Source organism: Silene latifolia, chromosome 6 (genome assembly GCF_048544455.1).
Source record: "Silene latifolia isolate original U9 population chromosome 6, ASM4854445v1, whole genome shotgun sequence".
NCBI classification, from domain to species: domain Eukaryota; kingdom Viridiplantae; phylum Streptophyta; class Magnoliopsida; order Caryophyllales; family Caryophyllaceae; genus Silene; species Silene latifolia.
Window position 1 is genome coordinate 111,015,625 of NC_133531.1, and position 25,744 is coordinate 111,041,368.

General features: G+C 36.4%; 1 protein-coding gene across 1 annotated transcript; it reads right to left on the bottom strand.

Moving 5' to 3' along the window:
* Positions 1 to 4,482: 4,482 nt before the first annotated feature.
* On the bottom strand, positions 4,483 to 14,971 carry LOC141588478 (uncharacterized). Its single transcript, XM_074409919.1, has 3 exons — positions 14,775 to 14,971; positions 5,760 to 6,450; positions 4,483 to 5,049 (listed from the first exon to the last, which is right to left on the bottom strand). Exons 1-3 carry the CDS (start codon positions 14,969 to 14,971, stop codon positions 4,483 to 4,485), a joined length of 1,455 nt encoding a protein of 484 aa, XP_074266020.1.
* Between the last annotated feature and the right edge of the window lie 10,773 nt (positions 14,972 to 25,744).

Consider the following 25,744-nt stretch of genomic DNA (forward strand, 5'->3'; position numbering starts at 1 on the left):
CATTTAAAGAAGAATGTCCCATTAGATGTCCCACAACTAACTTGCTGATTCTTCAATAATTTGGGGTAGTTTCCTTTCTGGTGTCCAACAATTAAGACAATGGAAACTTTATCGGTCGGGATTGATAGGTTTAGTATCGTTATTCTCAATAACTTTACTTTTAACATTACCTTGTATCAATTCCATTCTAATTTTACTTCTTTAAACCTCACCCTTTTCTTAACGGTTTAAGAGAATGCTCCCACTCATTTCAATGAGTCTTAGCTAAGAGAAGCAAAATTGAAATTCATGAAGACTGCTTTTCATTCGTTTGTTAATTCTTAAAACTTTCATTGAAGTGGTTGCGGTATTTTGGTCAATTTTGATTTCCAACAAATCTAGTTACCAAAATGATGTAACGTTTCAAAGTACTTAACTCAATTAAGCATATGAGAAATAATTCATTGTAAGTAGATATGTTAGTCAAGAATCAAAAACCCTTTTGATCACTAATAACTTTTATCTATACTCTTCACAAGAGATCCTTACAATGGATAATACGAAGTTTTTAGAAGAAAATTTAAATATTTTCTTTAGTTACGATGTTTTAATGGAGATTTGAATCAAAAATCGAAATGATATCGTATATGAATTGTGGTAAAGAAATAGAACAATATGATAACGGAATATTAACTTGGGCATCGGTAAAGCCGAATACAACCCTCATCAATATAACTCGGTGGATTAACTCTTTAATCGATTCTACTTTTAGAACTCTTGGTCGATAAAATTACATTAATATTTATCTTTAGCCCGAAACACATCCGGCAACCGTCGAGAATACTTTCGTTGAGTTCAACCCAAATTTCGAATAAATGTGTTCATGATCCAAATTTACATCAACTTGGGCATCGGTAAAGCCGAATACAACCCTTATCTTTATAAATTTGGTGGGTAGACATTTATCACCCACTTCCCCTACGTAGCAAGGTTTGTACCCCGGTAAGGCCGAGCGCACTCCCTCACGAAATAGGTTTTCATGGTTTCTAATTTTTGGTAAGGGTAAGTCTCAATTTTTTATTTTAGCGAGAGGTCATGTCAATTTATTATCTATCACGTTTTAAGTGAACTAAAGCGGTGAACTACGATAATTGTAATTGACACGGTCGATTAACTCGATTTAAAATGCATGTTTAGTTATGGCGATTTAGCGATGCATGCAACATATAAATAAAATGCAAAGAATAAAAATAAAATCTTAGTATGGCCTTCCTAAAATAGTAAATCTAATAAACTATTACAAATTCGGAAACCAACTCTTTTGGTCCCTTGAGCTTCGGTCTTGGCACGCATTTCAAGGCAACGCTTTCTTTGATGGATCGCCTTCTCGAATGGCACCGTCTTCAAGGTACTCCCGAATAAATAAATTACAAAATGAATTACATAATTTCCTATTATACATTTGTAATTAAAATAAAATAAATCTATTAAATTATAAAATGGTGATACGAGATCACAATAATTACAACCGAATCGATATTCCCATACATTTCGGGTAATATCAATTAAAACTAAGGCCATACTATGTAAAATTACATAATTCAAAAATTACATAAAATTAAAATATGACAATTATAAATAAAATGCAGCATTATAATATGTATGAACATGCTAGATTTTATGCTAAATCGCCTTTTAAGAGCCAATATCGTATATTAATCGGTTTTTACGGATTTGCTTGATTTAACTTATTAAAAACACAATAATTATATAAATTCATATTTATGTACAAGTTAATTACCCTAACTATCTTAGGAATCAAACTTAGTCTCCACTAACATTTTGACAATAATTAAACTTGTTTTCTTAATATTTTTCATAAATGGACCCAAAAATACAAAATTATGCTATAAACTTCAAATTAAATCATAAAAATTTTAAATAATTTCAAAATTTGAAATTTAAACTCATGAAAATTCTGGAAATATACCATAACACTCATAATGTTCAAAACTTAGGTTAAAAATTTCGAAACTTTATCGAGAAAAACAATGTTACGGTTTATCGGTTTTAACAATTATGACCATAAAAATATGAGAAAAATTATATTCATCAATTTTTCACTTTTAGATCTGAAATATATGATAAAATACAACATGTGACGTTTTTCCTTTAGTCATGAAGTATGTTTTCGCATTATTACTAATTTTAGTCACTATTTATGTGATTTTTCATCAAAAATTCATAAATCATGCATAAAGACTTCATTATAGCCAAATATTTTACACACATCTTGTAAAATTGCATGTGACAACATAATAAATTTCCATGACCATATACGAAATATAACTCATATTAACCTATTTACCCATTTAAATACGATTTTAACTTAAAAAATCCATATTTCGAGCAAAACAACTCATTTTATCATGAACATTTACAGGCCATCATTAGATAATATATGTGAAAACATATCCAAAAACCACTAAAAATTCGAAGTTTAGCTATTTTTCGTCCAAAAATGACATTTTTATCATAAAAATCACATTTTAATGCCAATATTATATAAAATGAACAATAAAATCCATAAATAAACCAATGTCCTAAAAATCACTTAGGACCAGAAACTATTAACATGCAAATTTATTTTAAGGTTTATCTTCATAAATCCAAATTAATTAGTTTTGTATGTTAATCATATAACTCGGAAAAACTATAAACTGATTTGCATGCAAACAACCTAAGGCTCTTGATACCACTTGTTAGAATTCACTAATTCCATTACTTAACATATTCATATATGTGACATTTTAATTTAGTCATAAAATTAAAACTAGATCTTATGCATGCAAACTAAATAACAAGAGATGAGAAAATCGTTTTCTCACCATCAAAAATTCAGCCAAATGGGCAAAAATGAAGGTCTCCTACCTTCATTTGTTCTTGAGCTAGAAAATACATTAGGATGATCATCCATGACTTCAAATAGAAACCCTCCAATAACTAGCGCCCAAGACTATCCCAAAATTCCACAAAATAATATGTACTAGATATTTGTAATGTGGTTTACCTTAAAATCGATTACTAATACTCATATACTACTATTAGTATTATTAGTGATTGATTTGTACAAATTTGATTCATAAAAAATAATTTTTATGAAGAACAAGAGAGAGAGTGTTGTGTTTTTCATAAAACATGAGAGAATGAAAAATTGAGAAAAATCTCTCAATTGTTACTCCTAAAACCGGTGGTTAGGGGAGTTTTAGGCCCTTTTCCTTTTTCCTTTTTGTCTTCACAAGACTAATTAGGGTAAGCCTTTGTCATAGTCAAGTCACTATCAAATATCATAGACAAATGAATAAGACAAATGAATAAGACAAAACTTCCAAAATTGCCCACCAATTTTTTCGGTTATCATGTGTAATATGGAGTCCATTTTATTTTTGTCAATTGTACAATTGTATGTCATGTGACATGTGACATGTGACATGTCTTATGTTATGTTTTAATTTAAAATGCATATTTAACAAATTAAATATCATTTACAATTTAAATAAATCACATTTAACAAATTGACTAGTAATTCAAAATTACTTTCACATAAAATGGTCATTTAAATACTAGTTAGTATAATTCACAACATCTTGTAATTATAACTAACTTATCATTCTCATCTCGCGTGTTTCGCAAACACCGATTAATTTTAGTAATATAACTTCTTAAATTACTAAATAAAATCGTATTTAATCACATTATAATAAGATGTCATTTTCTCTCTTATGATAATAATTTGTTCAATTTTAAGGAATTAATTAATCTGTATCGACATACAATTAATTAACCTTTTTCAATTAAGGGAATCGTCCTTTAGGTGTGACCTCAAGGGATCAACTTATCACCACCGTCGCACGATAGTAATGTCAAACTCTAGCCAGCCAATCATTACCGATATGTGTGGACCAATTGACTATATATGTAATGTATCATCCCTTTCGTATTCTTGTTATGAGATTTAAATATGTGATCAATATGATCGACAATTGTGATCGCATTTTTGTCGGGGACACTTACTCTAACAAATTAAACCACTTGAGTTTGGGAAAGGTCCCATGAAGTCGATTCCCCAAACATCGAATATCTCGCAATATAACATGGGTTTTTGTGGCATTTTGTTTCGCTTTGAGGGGTTCCCACTTGTTAAATGTGATTTATTTAAATGGGTTTTTGACTTGGCCAAAAGAACCCACATTCTAACATTTTCCTTGTCGTTCGTTGTGGGCCAAAATGGCCACCACATGCGTATTCATGGCAAAATCGGAGGATGGATTGTATCTCTTGATCGGGGATACACCTTCTTATCACTTGATCTTGGAAAAACTTCCAAAGATAAAGGTCATCCCATAAGTAGTATTTGGAATTTGCTTTGATCTTACTCCTTTGGCTAGATGATAGAGTGGAAGGGAACTTCTTTGTTACCATGTAGTTTACCATGTTAGCGTATCATGGTTCAATTGTCTTCAAAGCATATAGCGACTCATGGGGCAAGCTCCCATCCACTACACCCATCCTCCTCATTTGTTGTTGTTTAAGATTCAACTGACTAAGGTAGTCGGCTACAACATTAGCCACCTCTTTTTTCTCCTTTACCTCTACATCAAACTCACTTAGGAGAAGAACCCATCTCATTAGTCTTGGCTTCGTATCTTTCTTCCCCACTAATTCAGTGATAGCTTTGTGATCGGTATATATTATCAATTTGATACCCAAGAGGTAAGAACGGAATTTCTCAAGGGCATACACCACCGCTAAGAACTCCTTCTCGGTTGTGGTGTAGTTCTTTTGTGCATCATTGAGTAAAGAAGAGGCATATTGGATCACATAGAGGGTCTTTCCATCTCTTTGCCCAAGAACCGCTCCGATAGCAAAGTCACTTGCATCCGTCATCTCGAAGGGACGGCCCCACCTTGGTGCTTGTAAAATCGGAGCCGAAATAAGCCTTTCCTTTAATAGATCAAATGCCTTCCTACATTCATCATCAAACAAAAACTCCGCATCTTTGTGCAAGAGCTTGCATAGGGGTTAGCAATTTTTGAAAAATCGTTTATAAACCTCCTATAGAAGCCGACATGTCCCAAAAACGACCTAATGTCTCGAGTATTAGTTGGATATGGAAAACTTTTAATCACATCCAACTTTGCCATATCAACTTCAATCCCTCTTTTCGACACTACGTGTCCTAGCACGATGCCTTTACTCACCATCAAATGACATTTTTTGGAATTTAATATAAAGTGAGAGTCAATGCACCGTAGGACCATAGTTAGGTGGTTTAGACATGATTCAAAGGAGTCTCCATGGACGGTGAAATCATTCATGAAAACTTCTAAAATGCACTCCACAAGGTCGGAGAAGATGCTCATCATGCACCGTTAAAAAGTTCCCGGTGCATTGCACAAGCCGAAAGGCATTCGACGGTATGCAAAGGTACCAAAAGGGCAAGTGAAATTTGTTTTGGATTGATCCTCCGGTTGAATGGGGATTTGAAAATATCCGGAGTAGCCGTCCAAAAAACAATAATATTCATTTCCGCCCAACCGTTCTGGCATTTGGTCTAGAAAAGGTAAGGTTAAATGATCTTTTAAAGTGATCGCATTAAGGCGGAGATAGTCAATACACACCCGTCATCCCGTTTGTAAGCGGGTGGGGATCAATGCCCCATGGGTATTCTTGTCTACCGTCACCCCACCCTTTTTCGGTACAACTTGAGTTGGACTTACCCAATGGGAACCACTAATGGGGTAAATGATTCCCATTTTAAGTAGCTTTATGAGCTTCTCTTTCACCACTTCCATCATGGGAGGGATGAGTGGTCGTTGAGGTTGTCTCATGGGTTTTGCTCCTCCTTCCAACCGAATATTATGCATACATGTACTCGGACTTATCCCCTTGATATCGGCAATGCTCCACCTGAAAGCTTTTATATGGTCTTTTAACATGGCTACCAACCTCTCCTCTTGCTCCCTCTTGAGTTGATTTAAGATAATCAATGGGAGGGTATTATTTTCCCCCAAAAATACATACTTAAGATGGGTGGGAAGAGATTTTAGTTCATAGTTGGGTGGTTTGATAGTAGAGGGTAGTGGTCGCTCAAGATTGGCTTCTAGGGGAAGGAACGGGTTTGGGAGCTTATGTTCTTGAAAAGCTACAACTTCAGCTGACACCCGAGGCACACGCAGGATGCGTCCAGTGCCGCAGGCTGTGCCCCAACACGCAGGCTGCATTGTCAGACACAGACTGCGTTCTGGGCTACCTCGTTCATATTGAACTCCTTCTTTTGGAGCTTCCTCCTTATCTTCAAGGCTTTTTTCCTTGTCCAAATCCTTGGAATATTCCTGCACATCATGAGACAACACTACACGCAAACCCTCTTGTTCCAAATCGTTAGTGAGGGCAACCTCGAGAGGGTCCCTTTGACACAAATTATAAATTTGGTTTACAATTGACTAAATTATATTAAAGAAGTAGCATGAATGTGAGTCTCTAGGTTGTCTCATGGTATCATAGATGTTATATGTGAGTTTCTTTCCGTCAAATTCCGTAGCTAAGTTTTCGTTAGACACGTCAATCTTTGTTTTAGAGGTCTTCATAAAGGGGCGTCTTAAAAGGATTGGGGTGGCCCTTGAATCGACTTCCATGTCAAGGACATAGAAGTCGGCCAGAAAAGTGAGATGATCGACCTCTACTAACACATCCTCCACCATCCCCTTAGGGTAAATGTTTGAGCGATCCGCAAGTTGGATCACTACATCGGTCTTGTTCAAAGGTGGAAGTCCGAAGGTCTCATAAAGAGTGTAGGGCATGACATTAATTGACGCACCTAGGTCTAACATTGCATGGGTGAAGCTCTTGTCCCCAATGGAGCATGATATAGTGAACATCCCCGGATCGCCACACTTCTTAGGAAGTGACTTTTTGAAAATGGCGGAGACGTGTTCTGATGTGACTCATAATTGCGCACATTTAGTCCCCTAATTGAACCTATTTTGTATACTATTAAATCATTTCATGGCCATTTTATCCGTCAATTTCTTCCTATTTTGCTTTCCTAGTGCATTTCATATGTTTTGTAGGAAAGAAGATAAATGAGGCGGAATTCCCGTCTCCCGTGCATATTTGGAAGCTTTTTGATGATCTTGGATGGACTAGTATGAAGAGGAGGCAAGAATGATGACCAAGGATGTAGGAATAAAGAGTATATAAAAGGATCATAGGGTTAAAAGTAAGGATGACGAGAAGGAAGATATTACAAGAATAAATTGCTCGAAACGAAACCAAGAGTTGCTCCTTTGGCTCTGAAAGTATGCTAGATAAAACGGCGTCGAAAAATCAAGTGATCTAGGCTTTTGAATCACTCCAATAGGAGTCCGGATGAGAAAATGACGTCCGTTTTACAATCCGAGCTCAAATAGAGAAACTGTCCGCTAGGACGAGCGTCCCGAGACCCAATCCGCTCGTCTCCTGCAGGACGAGCATCGCCCCTTCAAGAGGCTCGGATTGTTTGGCAGACAAGAATGAAGAAGAACACTGCCTTAAGATCCGAGCGTCCCGTGCTTGATCCGCTCGTCTCCCCCTGCTGCAGTCCGAGCGTCCCGACCCCCAATCCTCTCGGATTCTTCTCCATTGCAGACCCTCCCTCAACCAAGCCGCTCGGGACTAGCATATTCTATGAAGTCCACCAAAACGGAGATGCTCATCTCCTTGGAAAGGAGCACTTCCTCAACTCAACAATTAGCATTGTTATTTACTAATCTACCCTTGCTTAACCTAATGATGTACCACTATATATACTCCATTTGTAATAATCAAACGATCAAGCTTTCTTAGATTAAATCAACTTTCCTTAGATTAAATTAGAAGTAGATTAGAATAGATTATCCTTTAATCTTTCCACAAAATTACACATTAATCTTTCCTTAATTATTGTTCAAGTTTATTATTGAGTAATTCAAGTTTATTATTGGGTAATTAGAAGATCATTTGGGTTTATTGGGAGATTGACAACCTTCCATCAATCATCAAGTACTTCTATTATTCTTTGCATTATTATTTTGGAATCTCCATAGGTATAATTCTCTTAATCCTTGTTTTAATTATTGTTAATCTTTCTTACTTGTTCATCATGTTTTACCTTGTTAATATGATTGACAACCTTGTTAGCATGTTAAACTTGATAATGAGTGAGTAGTCTCTTAGTTAGGATTAATGGGTAATTAGGGGAAACCAACATGGGGATTGATTCATGCTTAATCTAAAATGTTCACATAATTAATTTCCTTGCTTGTTGTGATGTCAACCTATGCACATGTTATGTTTGATGAAATGCTAAGCCTATGAATCGTTGCATTTTTACCCATCACTTACCTTTTCAATGAGACTTGTAAGACATAAACCAACTCGAGTCTCATTAGACCATGCATATAGTGGAATAGGAAGGACTAAGTCGACTTGTAGGTGTTGTACAATCTAATCGATTCGGCTCTGGGACCCAAACCTTCTTAGGGATTGTAAGATATACACTAACTCGATCACATCACAACAATAATTGCTCTCTTATAATTGAGAACATGTTTGTATGATCAACTCCCATGATTTCCTTATGAACCCATGATATCCTAGCATTTTTAGTCATTTATTTACATCCTTCCTTTAATTGCTTGTTTTACTCCATTGCTTTTATTAGACTAGAATCTTCAACCCATTACAATTGTGACAACCCCTAGCACAATCATAATTAGATTGAACAATTTGTGTACCCATCGTCCCGTGGATCGACCTCGACTTAACCACTAACTAGTTGTTTTTTTGAGAATATAAATGTGTTTGATTGAGAGCCCCAACGACACTCTCGTCAAAATGGCGCCGTTGCCGGGGACGATGTTGTGTATTTGAATTATTCTTTTGTCTAGTTATAGTTGTGCTTCTTTTCTTGAGTTTTATTGTACTTGTTTTATTTCATTTGATCAACATTTCTACATTCACCTTTTGGCAATATGAAAATGAGTCTTTTGATAAGTATATTACAAGATTTGAAGATTATATGGCTCATGCTTGGCATCATGGTTTTACTCTTTCAAATTATGAAGCATGTTGTGTTGTTTATAATGGCATGAACCTTGAAACCCGCAACTTGGCATTTCACTTGAGTGGTGGTAGGATATGTGAGATGAGTTGTGAGGAATTTTGAGAATTTGTTGAGTTCATGACCACCCATTGTCTTAAGCAAACTATACATGACATATTTGAGAGTGCCAAGGAGAGTATAGCAGCGATAAAAACCACATTTCAAAAATTCATTGAGGGAAACTATGATGAAAATGACATTTGTTAGAATGAGAAATATTCCTATGACCTTGAGCCAACCTACTATGCCCACAAATTTGCCACTCCTTGGGAAGATGAAGTGCTAGATGAAGAGAGTGATGATGAGGTGGAGTACATTCTTGATTGTGAAACCAATGCTTGGGTGCCATCACCTTACTCTTCTTGTGTACCAATGAACCCAACTTCCATGGAATTTGATGTTAATGGGCAAAGTGAGAGTGAGATGGATGTGAGCTTGAGTGAAAACTCGCCCTTTGAGGATGACATATTAGAGGGAGACAATTGTGTTGAACTTGGTGAGCCTTATTATGACAACCCCTTTGATAATGGTCCTTGTTGGGATGAGGAATATGAGGACATTTGGGAACCCCAAATAGACACCCTTAAAATCACCTTAGATGATAATGAGCGTACTTACATTAAAAGTGGTGATTTTAACTATTTGGAGGATAAGTTGAGTGAATTGCCAACCAACTACCCATTTCATGTTCCTACCATCTATCACATCTCTTATGATTTTTGTCATAGCATTCTTGACATGCTTGTTCGGTCTTTTACTTGGGCATTATTTCATTGCATAATCTTGTGTTGTTATCCATGCTTATTTATATCTCACTCCCAAGAATTTGACCGACTTCTAAGTGCTTTGAGTGCTAGTGATAATTTCCTATGAAATTGTTCATTGATAATCTTTGGTTTAATGGAGTTCCTCAATAATCATTAATTTGTATATATGCATTTAGTGTAATTTTGCATTCATTCATTCATTTAATAAATTGCATGAGAGATTAAAGGGAGGGATTTCATATTTTAATTGAGCTTTTTGAAGGAAATTAATGAAATTGAGAAGATGGAAAATGTAAAGAAATGAAGAAAATGGAGAATTTAGGCTTGTGAGCAACTTTGTTATCATTAAAAAGGTGTTGGGTCGAAATTTCTCGAAATATGCGCATCCCGAGTCCAATCCGCGCAGATTGAAAGACAAGAAAAAAAAGAAAAGCTTCCTGCCTGAGAATCCGAGCGGATTCTAAAGAAACCGAGCGTCCCTAGAAGGAATCCGCTCGAGCCGAGCTTGATCCGCGCGTCCTGGTACGGGTTGGCAAATTCAGGATGCACTGTGTGAGAATCCGAGCGTCCCGTGTTGAATCCGAGCGTCCGTGCATCAACTCGAGCGGATCAGACTTGATCCGAGCGGATTAATGCTAAAATCTCACCTTTTCTCATTTGGCTCATGACATGGCTATGTATGCATCCTATCTACCATCTTCATCTCCTACAAGGATTGTAAGAACCCTTTCTTTCTTTATCTCTCAAAGTATACTTGCATTTATGTAGTTACCTCATGATTAAACCCTTTTCTTCCTACATTAGCAATAGTGTTTAAAATCGGTTTGGGGAGATTAAACCATGAAGCGGCATACATATATCTTATAGTTTAGGCTTGCATTTGTATTATATTGCATTTAAATTAGTTAGTTCATATAGTATAGTTTGCATTGTAATATATTTCATATGATTCATGTAGTTAGTTGCATATAGACTAGAATTCATACATAGTCACCAATAACCAAACCTATTCCTTTCTACACTAGAAATAGTGCTTAAATCAGTTTGGGAGGTTTGATCATAGGTGACCTAAGCATGCATCAATTAGTATAGTTTAAATTGCATTCATTTGTTATATATGTCATATAGAATTGCATTTAGTTAGAACATGCATTCATTCATTTACATCATTGCATTTGTACTTCATTTCCATAAAATCAAAAAAATCCAAAAATATGTTTTTCTTTTTCATTCCTACTCCTACATGTACATTGAGGACAATGTCCAAAATAAAGTGGGGGATGGGAATTTATATTCCAAAATGCATAAAAATTGAAAAATTTTGAAAAATACAAAAACATGTATTTTTGTTTCATAAACATAAAAACCATAAAAATTTAAAAAATTGAAAACCCCAAAAACATGTTCATTTTCTTTGTAGTGTAGTCTTGTATATATTGTTTGTATATATTGTGTTTGTTTATCCTTTTTCACATTGATCGACTATGCCAAATCCGAGACATGAGGATATTGAAGACCGCATGGTATGATCTTTCCAATCTCTTTTTTCCCCTTTATGTTAATGACTATGTGGCTTTATTTTGATTGATGTGGTATAAACAATGTGATTATAATATTGCATTTAGATTATTTGGCATATTAGTTGGTAAAATCATATGCATTAGGTTGTATAAATGTTATTTGCATCATGGCATATAGTTGCATTTAGAAAAAAATTTGTGAAACCGTCGATTTGGGAAACTTGACAAGTGTATATAGGCCATTGTAGATACTTTTTCTTATTGAGACTTTGCTTGTTAGAATACTTGTAAAACACCCTAGGATGTGTCATACTAGTATCCTTTGACCCATGGATTAAGGCCTAGTCAAGAGTACCTTGTGGTATTGATAACTCCTTAGCTACCGTTTATTCTAAGGTGACCCTTGAAGCCATGCAACCATCATCCATGTTCTACCACATTTTGTCAACAAAAGGGAATGGGCACAAAAATTGTTCAAAAATTTGAGTTCAAGAAATGAAATGAAAAGTAAAAAAAAGTTTGCAATTGAATCAAATGAAAAGAGGAGCAAAAATAGACTCCTATGCTTCAAATATAAGCACCCTCCCTACAAATGGGGTGACTTTGAAAATGTTCAAAAGAAATGCAAAGAAAAGTTGAAAGTTGTCAAGTATTGAAATGTCAAACATCAAAAGAAATGGCAAAAAGAAAGTGTTCTCAAATGTTAAATGTCAGAAATTGGGGGGAATAACAACAACAAAAGCAAACTCCCATATGAAACTCAAATACAAATGATCCCTTTATCCATCAAATCCACTTTTGTGCATGGTAGAGAGGGGACGACCCTTCTTCTTGTCTAGGCAAGAAGGGGAATTCCGCGATCCTCCAGTGTTTCTAACACCATAGGGAGTCAACTCTTGACGAAAGCATTTAACGATTGAGGACAAAGATACCTTAGCTTGACACAACTTGGAGGTGATTTATTGGTATCCTTCTAGGCTTAGTAGTTTGAAGAAACCATATCTATGATGGAATGTGTACCCTTAGATTGTTTCCGTTATAGATAATTTCCGCCACTTAGATGAGGAAAGTGGCTATTCGTTTTTGTAGATGCATCCATTACTTGTTTTGTGTGCTTTAATGGTTGGATGTATCGCCATTTTGGCAAGCCCCGCCTTGCCTTGCAAAAAGGCATCTTACCTCACAGTTGTCTTATTGTGAGTTGAAGGGGCGGAGTGAGACCCGCTAATTATCTCACATCAGTTATATTATTATGATAGTTTAAATAAAGGTCTAGTTTTAGTCACCTCTTTACTCGGGACGAGTAAATGTTCGGTTTGGGGATATTTGATGTGACTCATAATTGCGCACATTTAGTCACCTAATTAAACCTATTTTGCATACTATTATATCATTTCATGGCCATTTTATCCGTCAATTCCTTCCTATTTTGCTTTCCTAGTGCATTTCATATGTTTTGTAGGAAATAAGATAAATGAGGCGGAATTCCCGTCTCCCGTGCATATTTGGAAGCTTTTTGATGATCTTGGATGGACTAGTATGAAGAGGAGGTAAGAATGATGACCAAGGATGTAGCAATAAAGAGTATATAGAAGGATCATAGGGGTAAAAGTAAGGATGACGAGAAGGAAGGCATTACAAGAAGAAATTGTTCGAAACCAAACTGAGAGTTCCTCCTTTGGCTCTGAAAGTATGCTAGATGAAACGCCGTTGAAAAATCAAGTGATCTAGGCTTTTGAATCACTCCAATAGGAGTCCGTATGAGAAAATGACGTCTGTTTTACAATCCGAGCTCAAATAGAGAAACTGTCCGCTAGGACGAGCATCCCGAGACCCAATCCGCTCGTCTCCTACAGGACGAGCGTCTCCCCTTCAAGATGCTCGGATTGTTTGGCAGACAAGAATGAAGAAGAACACTGCCTTAAGATCCGAGCGTCCCGTGCTTGATCCGCTCGTCTCCCCCTGCTGCAGTCCGAGCGTCCCGACCCCCAATCCTCTCGGATTCTTCTCCAGTGCAGACCCTCCCTCAGCCAAGCCGCTCGGGACGAGCATATTCTATGAAGTCCACCAAAACAGAGATGCTCATCTCCTTGGAGAGGAGCACTTCCTCAACTCAACAATTAGCATTGTTATTTACTAATCTACCCTTGCTTAACCTAATGATGTACCACTATATATACTCCATTTGTAATAATCAAAAGATCAAGCTTTCTTAGATTAAATCAACTTTCCTTAGATTAAATTAGAAGTAGATTAGAATAGATTATCCTTTAATCTTTCCACAAAATTACACATTAATCTTTCCTTAATTATTGTTCAAGTTTATTATTGAGTAATTCAAGTTTATTATTGGGTAATTAGAAGATCATTTGGGTTTATTGGGAGATTGACAACCTTCCATCAATCATCAAGTACTTCTATTATTCTTTGCATTATTATTTTGCAATCTCCATAGGTATAATTCTCTTAATCCTTGTTTTAATTATTGTTAATCTTTCTTACTTGTTCATCATGTTTTGCCTTGTTAATATGATTGACAACCTTGTTAGCATGTTAAACTTGATAATGAGTGAGTAGTCTCTTAGTTAGGATTAATGGGTAATTAGGGGAAACCAACATGGGGATTGATTCATGCTTAATCTAATATGTTCACATAATTAATTTGCTTGCTTGTTGTGATGTCAACCTATGCACATGTTATGTTTGATGAAATGCTAAGCCTATGAATCGTTGCATTTTTACCCATCACTCACCTTTTCAATGAGACTTGTAAGACATAAACCAACTCGAGTCTCATTAGACCATGCATATAGTTGAATAGGAAGGACTAAGTCGACTTGTAGGTGTTGTAAAATCTAATCGATTCGGCTCCGGGACCCAAACCTTCTTAGGGATTGTAAGATATACACTAACTTGATCACATCACAACAATAATTGCTCGCCTATAATTGAGAACATGTTTGTATGATCAACTCCCATGAGTTCCTTATGAACCCATGATATCCTAGCATTTTTAGTCATTTGTTTACATCCTTCCTTTAATTGCTTATTTTACTCCATTGCTTTCATTAGACTAGAATCTTCAACCCATTACAATTGTGACAACCCCTAGCACAACCATAATTAGATTGAACAATTTGTGTATCCACCGTCCCATAGATCGACCTCGACTTAACCACTAACTAGTTGTTTTGTTGATAATATAAATGTGTTTGATTGAGAGCCACAACGACATTCTCGTCATGTTCACTTACCCTTACTTTTTGAGTTCATTTCTTTGTGTTCCTCCCAGGTATACAAAGTTCCTTAACTAATTTTGCATACCTCAGAACACTTTTCAAAAGATTGATTAGAAGAATATTCACTTCACACTTTCTTAAGGTTTCGTACAGATCATTATCTCTTTCAAACCTCTTAGAATGTGTGAGAGCGTGAGGGAAAGGTACCTCAATGATATGTTCTCTAATGATCTCATCGACATGATTCTTTGAGGTGTTGTTTTCTTCCTCTCCTTTGTCCATATTCAATGGACTCTTCATTTCTTCCCCACTAGCTTTGAATGATGACCCTTTTTCTTGCTCAACTATAAGCTCTTCTTCTTCTTCTTCTTCTTCTTCTTCTTCTTCTTCTTCTTCTTCTTCTTCTTCTTCTTCTTCTTCTTCAACTTCTTCTTCAATGTCAATGACCCTCTCCTTTGACTTTGCCTTTCTATTCTTCTTTGGAGGGGATTCTAAGGTTCTCCCTTTCCTAAAAGTCATGGCACTCTCATTCTCCCTAGGTGGAGGAATGGTTGTGTGGACATGGGCTCACCTGCTTTTTGAAATGGTTGAAGAAAACCGGGTTTGAAAATCGTCATTACGACGGCCAAAAAAGGCGTGCTTTTTGCAATGGTTATAGAAAACCGGGTTTGAAAATCGTCATTACGACGGCCTAAAAAGGCGTACAACGGTCAGCGAAAGACCGAGGTTTGAAATGGCCATTATAACGGCGCAAAAGGGCATTTTGAAAACTTTTGAAATGACACGAAAGGATGTATGATTACATAACACATAAGCACTCGTAGTTCATTATATTATGCATAATGCTGACACGGGTTTTGGCTTAAAAAGGTGGGTTACACACCAAGCGATCAAACCCCGATTTTCTAGAGGGATACCAATCCAAACAAAATGTGTAAGGAGGGTGTCGTAGCCTCGTTCACGAAGGAAATGAAAGCTCTTTGACGAAATATAAATGTGTAACGTCAACGGTATGCTTGACTCAAGCGGGATTCGAAACACGGGGATGAGAAAAACTCACGCTGATGAGATGAGCCAATTGGTCGATAGAGGTTAGGTTATGGGCACAGACAAGGAACCTGACTTATGACCGTAATATCAATTAATGCATTTCAATCAAGACCCCGTTCGAGTCTCACCATCTAGGATCACAAAGACACAAGTGGCCTAGTTTTCCCCAGCGAAGTCGCCAATCTATGGACATGGGCCCACCTGCGACGCCCGGCCGATCTGCGGGCGCGGCAGCAGTCTTTTGAAAACCAAGCTCAGCTGCGTAAGAATGCTTTCGACCGGATTGTTTTAGATCGGTCGGTTTCGTCTCGGCAAGGGTCTCGAAATGATGCAAAGGATGTTCGGAGTCGCCACCAAGCATTTGTGGGATGCTTGGAACCCATTCGAATCCACTTTATACCTAGGTCAACCAAGGTAAAAAGCGGTGTTTGACATAGGTACTAAAGATAAGGATTCGTCCTCTTTAGCATCCTATCTCTAGAATGACTCTCATTCGCCCTGGATAAGCTCGTCCACTATCCAAAGTTTCTGAGTAAGAAGTGAAGGTACATATTGGGAAGCCCTTTAATCAGACACCCAATCCCGCCCACGGTAGCGGCCTCTACTTATTGATCTTGGTTGGTTAAATCCAAAAGTTGATAAAACGGGTAAATGCATGAATGTGCATCCACAAGTTTAAACCTAACATGTGAGCTTTCTATGTCGGTTGTTTATCCAAATATCAAGTAATTAATGTCAAGTTGGATTTAAAGTTGATTTGCATGCAAGACGGAAATTAAACATCCATTTACCGAGTTAGGTTTATGGTGCATAACGTGATTCATTTGTCTTAAAAAGACGTTTTACAAATATGAAGTAAAAAAGGGCAGGCTTGTCATCTGATCCGTCTTGTATTCGGGTTAACTGAAGACGGAATCATCCTAGACAAGTGCTGGAAAGGAAGTAGGACCTGCATCAGGCAGCCTATTGAGGCGCGAGCCGTCAGGCGATCCAAGGGGACTTGTCCTGGTTTGAAAACTGGAAAACAGTTGGCCTATTTAGGCACGAGGCAGCTGACTATCCAAAGGGGCGTCTTCTAACTGTTGAAAACGTTTGTAAAACGGTTTGTAAGGGGGTGTTTAAACCCGTCTTTGATGAAAAGGTCGTTTAGACCGCTTTTGTGTTAATGTGAGGAACGGGACTTGAATAGTCATCATTATATTGACGATATTCAATCACGGGTTCGGTTTTGTTACCTTGACATGAATAGTTTTGAAAAATGATTATGAACTAATTGTATTAAGTCATTGTTTTGTAATTAGTCAATGTTTATCATCGTACTCGGGTTTTAAACCGACATGGTATGTAGAACCAAGGATTACTTGAGCATGTATGACTAATATGTTGGTTTTTTGAAATATAAAGAAATGAATAAAAAGTTTTAAAATGCCTTTTAAAATATAATTAACCAAATATTATCACCGAAACACGGATTAAACCGTCATGGTATAAGGAACCTAGGGTGAAAATGTTTTATGGCTAAAAATTTTATCATAAAAATGATTTGGAATGGTAAAAACCGGTTTAAAATGGAATGAAAAATGGAGAGAATGAACTCAAACACGTTTGAGTTATGACCTGGACACCTCATTGAGGCACGAGGTATGATGATAAATGCATATTTTATACATTTTAACCCCTTATATTAGTTTGATTTTATATATCATTTAGCACTTATCAAAGTGTTTTTAAGCTAATATTGTGTTTCTAGTGCAATTGTGTGTTCAAGTGTGTTTTGTAGGAAAATGAGCTAAATGAGCTAAAGTACTATCAAATGTGCTAACACTAGAAGCAAGGCTAAGTATGAGAGCAAGATTGGACTAAGTGTTGGAAGTGCATGGATTTTGCATGAAAGAAGTGTTGGATCAAAATGAAAATGCAAGCAAAGTCAATATGCAAGTCAAGCCCAAATTCAAAGTCCAAATTATGGTGGAAAATATTGGATGCTAAGAAAAGTTTTGGATGCTAATATCACATTTAACCATGTGATTAAAGAGGCATTAAGAATTTGCATGGGATTCCTTTTGGCAATTACTCAAGAATTAAAGGAAAATTAAGAGTGTGTTTAGGATGACATTTTGGGATTCTTCTACAAAGTTTACTCCCTTATTTCCTATATAAGAGATGCTAATCTCACACACTATACCACCATCTTTCTACACAATTTCTCATAATTCTCTCTAAGTTTAGTAGTTAGTTTAGTTTAGTTATTAGTTTAGTTTAGTTTAGATTTAATTTATGTTAATTACATTTCCTATTTACATTTCAAGTTATAAAACAATTTACATTTACAAGTTATTTATATTACAAGTATTGTTCTTCCATTTCCATTTCCATTTCCAATTGCAAGGTCATTTCTAATTCATATTTTCATTATGTTTTCATTTATCATTAGTTTAATTTACATTTCCACCATGTTAGAGTAGTTGCATTTGTCTAAGGAGTAAGGGAAACCATGCATGACTAAGTAAATTGTAAATGTTAAAATGAGGCTAAGTTAAATTGATCGATTGTTTCTATCACATGTTTGCATCATCACGTTTAATCTATGTTTAAAGGCCTTATTCATTGATTAAGTTTGTTCATTCGTTCTAAAAGTCGAGAGGCACGGAATTGAATTAGACAAAGCATGTATAGTAGGACGACCTAGTCATGGACGAGAGTTTCTCAAGGACCCGGTCTATGGTTGACACTAATATCGTAAGGTGGGTGTCTTTAAGCCTAAAAATTTATCGTAAAATCAACTTCCTAACTTGACATGAGCATTTACATAATTAACATGTGTGACCCGACCTCCCTAGACATTTTCTTTATTATTGTTTTATCATCACATTAAACCAAACCAATCAATAAATCGATAATCCACCAAGGTAAAATTCAATCCATAACAATTAATTAACAATTCCCGTCTCCTTTGGGTTCGACCCCTAAGTACTACATTCATTTGTTGTCTAGGGTATAAATATTATCTTTGCATAGGTGTGCGATAGCCTATCAAATTTTGGCGCCGTTGCCGGGGAGACGGTTTTGTTTGGTAATTAGTTGTTGAATTTTATCTTATTTTATTTGTCTCGAGGAACACTTGTTCCTTGGGATCTTTCTCACGGTTTTCTTGTAGTTTTAGTGCCTTTTTCAGGTGGTGAAACTATCTCAAAGGGATCCTCATATTCGTGCAATGGGTGTATTTCCTTTCTTGCAACAACAAAATCAACCTTTCCATGACTATTTGTCCCAATTTGACGAATACGTTAATCATATTGCTTCTCTTGGATTCATTTACAATGAATATGAATTGGGTCAGGTTGTACTTGAAGGAATGGATTCCGAGTCGCGTGATTTGGCTCTTTACATGAGTTGTGAGAGTCTTTACTACAAGAGTGCGGAGGAGCTTTGGGTATTCCTAAGGTTCATGACAATGTCGGGAAGTAGCTCACCAAGAAAATTTAAGACGTGTCGTAGAAGAGTTCACAATGCTTACTCATGTTTATTGGGAGCAACAAGCTTCTAAAGTCCGTTCCTTAAAAAAACTCGGAGACATGCTCACAGAAATGCGAGAAGAAAATGAGCGATGTATCGAAACTTCTACTCTTCCACCTTCCCAATGTGAGTCTTTTGCCCCTAATAACTTAGATTTATTGGAAGACGATGATGATGGTCCGAATGTTTCTTTTGAAATTCCCCTTAACATCACTCCAATTGACCATTTAGAGACTCATGTTAATGACATTGACCTTGTAGTAGATGACACCCATGACATGGATGTTGTTGGGCCCGATTTTAATGACACAGATAAGGTTACACCCGAACCTTTGGAAACCCTTGAAATTCCTTTCACGGAGGATATAGTCGACCCAATTGTGGTTGATGCGGGACTTCGTGATGAGCCTATCAAGAATATGTGGGAAGAACCAATCATTTCCAAAGAGACTCGCCCCCTTGATTTTTCATGTCACCAATTTAAGACCATTTATGATGATATGTTATGCACTAACAATTTGTTTCATGGTCTTAAGCATGATGCTCCATCTCTTGCTGACGAGTGGAGTGATACGGTGGTTCTCTTTGAAATCTCGGATGCGCATTTTGATAAGATTTATCCTACTTTATATTTGATCTTTCAAGCTAATATCTTATCAATTGCGTATATATGCTTTTGTATTGCCCATGCACAGGTATACGATTTACTTCTAAGGGCATTGACGTGCTTTTTAGAGGACGATGGAGGATCCATTAGACAGAAAATAGTTTGTTTTTGTTTTATTTCAAATTTTACGCAATTTCATGTTTTATTAAAATTAGGAATAAATTTTAGACTAATTAGCTATTTTGAGTTGTGATTTGTAGGTGTTGGAAGAGGAGAAGAGGCCTTTTGAAGAATAGCATACTACCCCATGTTGTAACCCCGTTCGGGGTCGTAACGTTTCCGTTTTCAAGCAAAAAAAAAAAAAAAAAAAAAAAAAAAAAAAAAAAAAAAAAAAAAAGTCAACGGTCAACCCCGATCGGGGTTTACCACCCCGATCGGGGTCGTGACTTTCTTCCTTTTTGCGCGTTTTAATAAAATACGGGATATGCTAATATTTTCCATATGCTTCAAAAGCAAAGGACGATACTCCTTCTCTATATTTTTTTTTCTTCATTTTTCAATCAAATCACCTCCGAAAACCTCTTTTAGCATCAAGGACCTCGTACCCACCGGATTTTTGACCCATTTTTTTTGATGAGATGCTAAGTGGAGGAATCCCCCAATGTTTATGCTAGCTTGGGGGAGGCTCGTTAGTCTAGTAAGTTTTCTTTGTTTTGTATTTTAATTTAATTTCTCGCAACCCATTAGACATGACCTCTAATCCTTCTTGTTTTGTGCTTTGAGCCATTTTTATGGTTTCATTGGGTAGTTTAATTGTGGCACATTGAGGACAATGTTATGTTTAGCTTGGGGGGGGGGTTGCATTTGCACATTAGTTAGTTTGAATTTAGTTAGTATAGATTTAGTGAGAATTTTTGAAAAATTTGTGTGAATTTTTGCTTCTAATTCTTTGCTTGTCCTACTTATGCCCTCTTGTTTGTCCCATTTTTGGCTTGATAGCTCTTGATTCGCTACTTTTGACGGGATATAGCATGCATGGGGATGTCTTGACATAGTGAGTGGAAGATGGATTTTGGACCAAGTAAGCTTGATCTTGACTTTTGGCAAGCCACAAAATGGTAAGGTAGAGCCTTCTTTAGACCAATGCATCCATATCCGGTCTCTCTTAGGTGAGTGTAGGTCTCCTTATGTTGTGTGTTATATCAAAACGCACAAGTATGGTCTTTATTTCATCTCTTGTTAAGCATGCATTCATTTGTTAAAGCATTTTGGAGCCATTCACATGATAAATTTAGCCTTTTTGACCTCTTCACAAAATTTATCCCTAGCTACATCATTGAAATTGCCTACCCTTGTTGAGCTAGTAGCTTTGTTTGTCCTTGTTTGGGTGTTCAATTGGGATTTGTTTCAAAGTTTGGACAATAATGTGAGCTTGGTCTTAATGCTCAAGAAAGAAAAGAAGAAAAAGTGATGATGAATTGAAATGAAAAAAATCAAGAAAGAAAAAAAAAGTTGAGAAAAAGAAATGAAAAAAAAAAGCATGAAAGAAAATGAAAAAGAAGAAGTATGAATTGAAAAAAGAAAAAAGAGAAGAAGAAGTTGATGTGAGAAATTCTCATACATTATTCATATATTTTGGAGAGTTTACTTATGATTAAATTGCAAATTGGGTTGTAATTGGAATTGAGCACCTTTACATTTTGGTAGTTACTAGCTTGACTTAGCTCCACATTACCATAACTCATTTGTTCCCCTTTCTTGCCCATGTTTATTTACCTTCTTCTTACCCTTGGCTTCTTTACATGCTTGCATTTGATTGTTTTGTCTTAGAGTTTTGAATTGATTACCATATTAGATTGCGGGCACACTCTCATGAGTCGAGGATTGTTGAGTGATTAATCACAAAATGTCCTTTTACACAAAATTGAGTTATGAGTGGATCGTGAGAGTCCGAAAGTCAAAAGATCATGCAAGAGCCGAAAAGTTTACTTGAAGTCATCCACGCTACGCCGCCATGTAAATCTCATCCATGATTTTGCTTATCCTTATGCCCATGTGTTTTCGGGATTTGAATCAATTGCTTGTTAGCTGCTTGGGATTTGCAATGTTGGGATGATCTTGCATGAGGACAAGCAAGGACTTAGCTTGGGGGAGTTTGATAAGTGCATATTTTATACATTTTAACCCCTTATATTAGTTTGATTTTATATATCATTTAACACTTATCAAAGTGTTTTTAAGCTAATATTGTGTTTCTAGTGCAATTGTGTGTTCAAGTGTGTTTTGTAGGAAAATGAGCTAAATGAGCTAAAGTACTATCAAATGTGCTAACACTAGAAGCAAGGCTAAGTATGAGAGCAAGATTGGACTAAGTGTTGGAAGTACATGGATTTTGCATGAAAGAAGTGTTGGATCAAAATGAAAATGCAAGCAAAGTCAATATGCAAGTCAAGCCCAAATTCAAAGTCCAAATTATGGTGGAAAATATTGGATGCTAAGAAAAGTTTTGGATGCTAATATCACATTTAACCATGTGATTAAAGAGGCATTAAGAATTTGCATGGGATTCCTTTTGGCAATTACTCAAGAATTAAAGGAAAATTAAGAGTGTGTTTAGGATGACATTTTGGGATTCTTCTACAAAGTGTACTCCCTTATTTCCTATATAAGAGATGCTAATCTCACACACTATACCACCATCTTTCTACACAATTTCTCATAATTCTCTCTAAGTTTAGTAGTTAGTTTAGTTTAATTATTAGTTTAGTTTAGTTTAGATTTAATTTATGTTAATTACATTTCCTATTTACATTTCAAGTTATAAAACAATTTACATTTACAAGTTATTTATATTACAAGTATTGTTCTTCCATTTCCATTTCCATTTCCAATTGCAAGGTCATTTCTAATTCATATTTTCATTATGTTTTCATTTATCATTAGTTTAATTTACATTTCCACCATGTTAGAGTAGTTGCATTTGTCTAAGGAGTAAGGGAAACCATGCATGACTAAGTAAATTGTAAATGTTAAAATGAGGCTAAGTTAAATTGATCGATTGTTTCTATCACATGTTTGCATCATCACGTTTAATCTATGTTTAAAGGCCTTATTCATTGATTAAGTTTGTTCATTCGTTCTAAAAGTCGAGAGGCACGGAATTGAATTAGACAAAGCATGTGTAGTAGGACGACCTAGTCATGGACGAGAGTTTCTCTAGGACCCGGTCTATGGTTGACACTAATATCGTAAGGTGGGTGTCTTTAAGCCTAAACATTTATCGTAAAATCAACTTCCTAACTTGACATGAGCATTTACATAATTAACATGTGTGACCCGACCTCCCTAGACATTTTCTTTATTATTGTTTTATCATCACATCAAACCAAACCAATCAATAAATCGATAATCCACCAAGGTAAAATTCAATCCATAACAATTAATTAACAACTCCCGTCTCCTTTGGGTTCGACCCCTAAGTACTACATTTATTTGTTGTCTAGGGTATAAATATTATCTTTGCATAGGTGTGCGATAGCCTATCAAGGTACCTAGTGGTGACTAGGGCCTTCTGTTTCCGGTCAAAACTCGGTTTTGGCTCATTCGATCCGTATTTTGGACCATGTTATGCAAGTTTTAGCATGTTAAGGTCATAAAAATAGATAAAAAGACATGAAAGAAGAGGATTACTAAACCCTCATACTTACATGCTAGGTTTGAGACGAGAAATCGATGGAAGTGTAACAACTTCTTAGGTCGGAAAACTCGGTTGAAAACCGTTTTAGTAATGTAAAGAGTGTTTGTTTATTTTAGTGATTGTGTAGTTGGTTGAAGTGGTCGGTCAAGTGTTTTAATGCATGATGACTGTACCAAACAATGTGTAAGGCTTGTATTTTCGATCGGTAGGTCGAAAACACGTGTCGGTTTGTGACTTAAGAAGTCGAGTCTAGAATTTTAAGGGAGAAATGAGGGGGCGGACACTCGCGTACCTTCAAATGGTGGTATTTGAGGGGTATTTATAGACGATTGAGTGGTTGTGTGCATTTTGAGAGACGTGGCCGCATAGGCTACTCGAAGAGGCGCGAGCCATTTTGCGGGTCTTCCAGTTGTCTTGTCACTGTCACGCAATTGAAATCATGATTTGTTTTATCCTAGGTTTTGGATGGCATGATTGTAGTACTTGACCATTCAAGTATACCGGGTATACTTAACATGGAAGCTTTTTGATATTTGTTTTTTGTGTTTGACTCGTTGTTGAAGTCGGGATTTGAATTTTTGAGTCGGTTTTTGGTCCAGTGTCGGATTTGACTCTAGTCAGTGTCATTGCGACCCCTTTGTCGTGCATAAAACAATCCAGGTACTTTTGAAAAGTTTTGAAAATGTTTTGTTTTCGAAATCATTTTGAGTTTTCCGACGTATAGTTATACAAAACTGTCATAAATGCTGCGATTCCTAACCATGTTGTAGTCCGATAATCATTGGATGTTTGTTGGGGAATCAACAGATACTGGGTATCTACAGAACCCCCACTTTGACTGAGGTTTGGATAGGGTGAAAGTCATAGTATAGCCCTCAGGTCAATCGAAGATTATAACCTGGAGACCGAGGCGACGTCGAGGCGGCTCGAAAGGATTCGGGCCAAGGACCTGCCATCGGGAAGGGCGACGCCAAGGTGACTCGGGGATACGAGTAAAGGACTTGTCATCGGGAATAGTTTAGAGTCTATCGACTGTCCGTGTGGGTCATTTTAAGTCCGTTACACTACGTACGAAGGCTCGCCAACCATAGGGAGGAGTCATACCTGAGGCATCGTCGGGATATATCATTGAGTTGTTTCTTTTTTGTGCGGGAAGGCTCGCCAGCTGATACGTGCAATTTATATAGTCTTTTTAGCCTCTTATTTCATATATTTCTATATCATTTTTATTGCTTTGTATTGCAAAATGCCCTGAATTGGCTACTTTGGTTTGTTTCGTCTCGTTTCCAGGAATGGACCTTAAAGTAGTGGAATCGTACCTTATTCATTCCTCCTAGAATGCATTTTAAGGAGATGAAAATTTAGAGCGGAATGTCGTACCTCGGGAAGCGTGAAGGAGGTCCTTGGAAGCTAACCAAATGTTGTTCGAGCTGTTTTTAGTGGGAAGTTACTCGATCGAGGTCTTCTGTGATCGATCGAGTGGTTTTGGCAGAGCTAGGAGTTCGATCGAGTCCCTGCTGTACTTGATCGAAGAGGGTTGTTTTGGAAGCTTTCGATCGAAGGCCGAGTTTGTTCGATTGAAGGGAATGGCTGAAGAATCACTCGTTCGAGAGGAATAAAATGCCTCAATCGAGTGGTTTATTTATTTACTAGGGATTTTTATTCCGTGTTTAGGTTTATTTTTATTAATAAACGCTTCCCTATATAAGGGAAGACGTCATTAGGTTAATAATCACATCTTATCATACCGTATTCTACTCCTAATTACTCTTCTAATTACTGCTGGAACTTGTTCTCTGCCTCTTTATTTCCGGATCTAAGATTTGTGATCTCTCCTTTCTCTTTAATCTCAATTTAATCCTTTGTTTACTCTTAATTATTGTTCTCTTGTTCTATTGTCTTTGTTGATTAATTTATGCTTCATCCTTTTTATTCGTTTATCATGTCTCTTATTAGCATATTCAATATTGTTATCATTATTAATATCAATAGCATGAGTAGCTAAACTCCCTTATGTTAGGATTAGGGGAGCCGTGGTAGTGAAGTGACGATGTTGTGAATAGGCTAGACGATTTATTGTGAGAATTGTGTTTATAGCAATATAACTGAAATAAGTTTAGTTGAGTGCACGCTTCTAAACCCTTTAATTTGGTTAAATTCAATCCTAGATCGGAAGATTGGAATA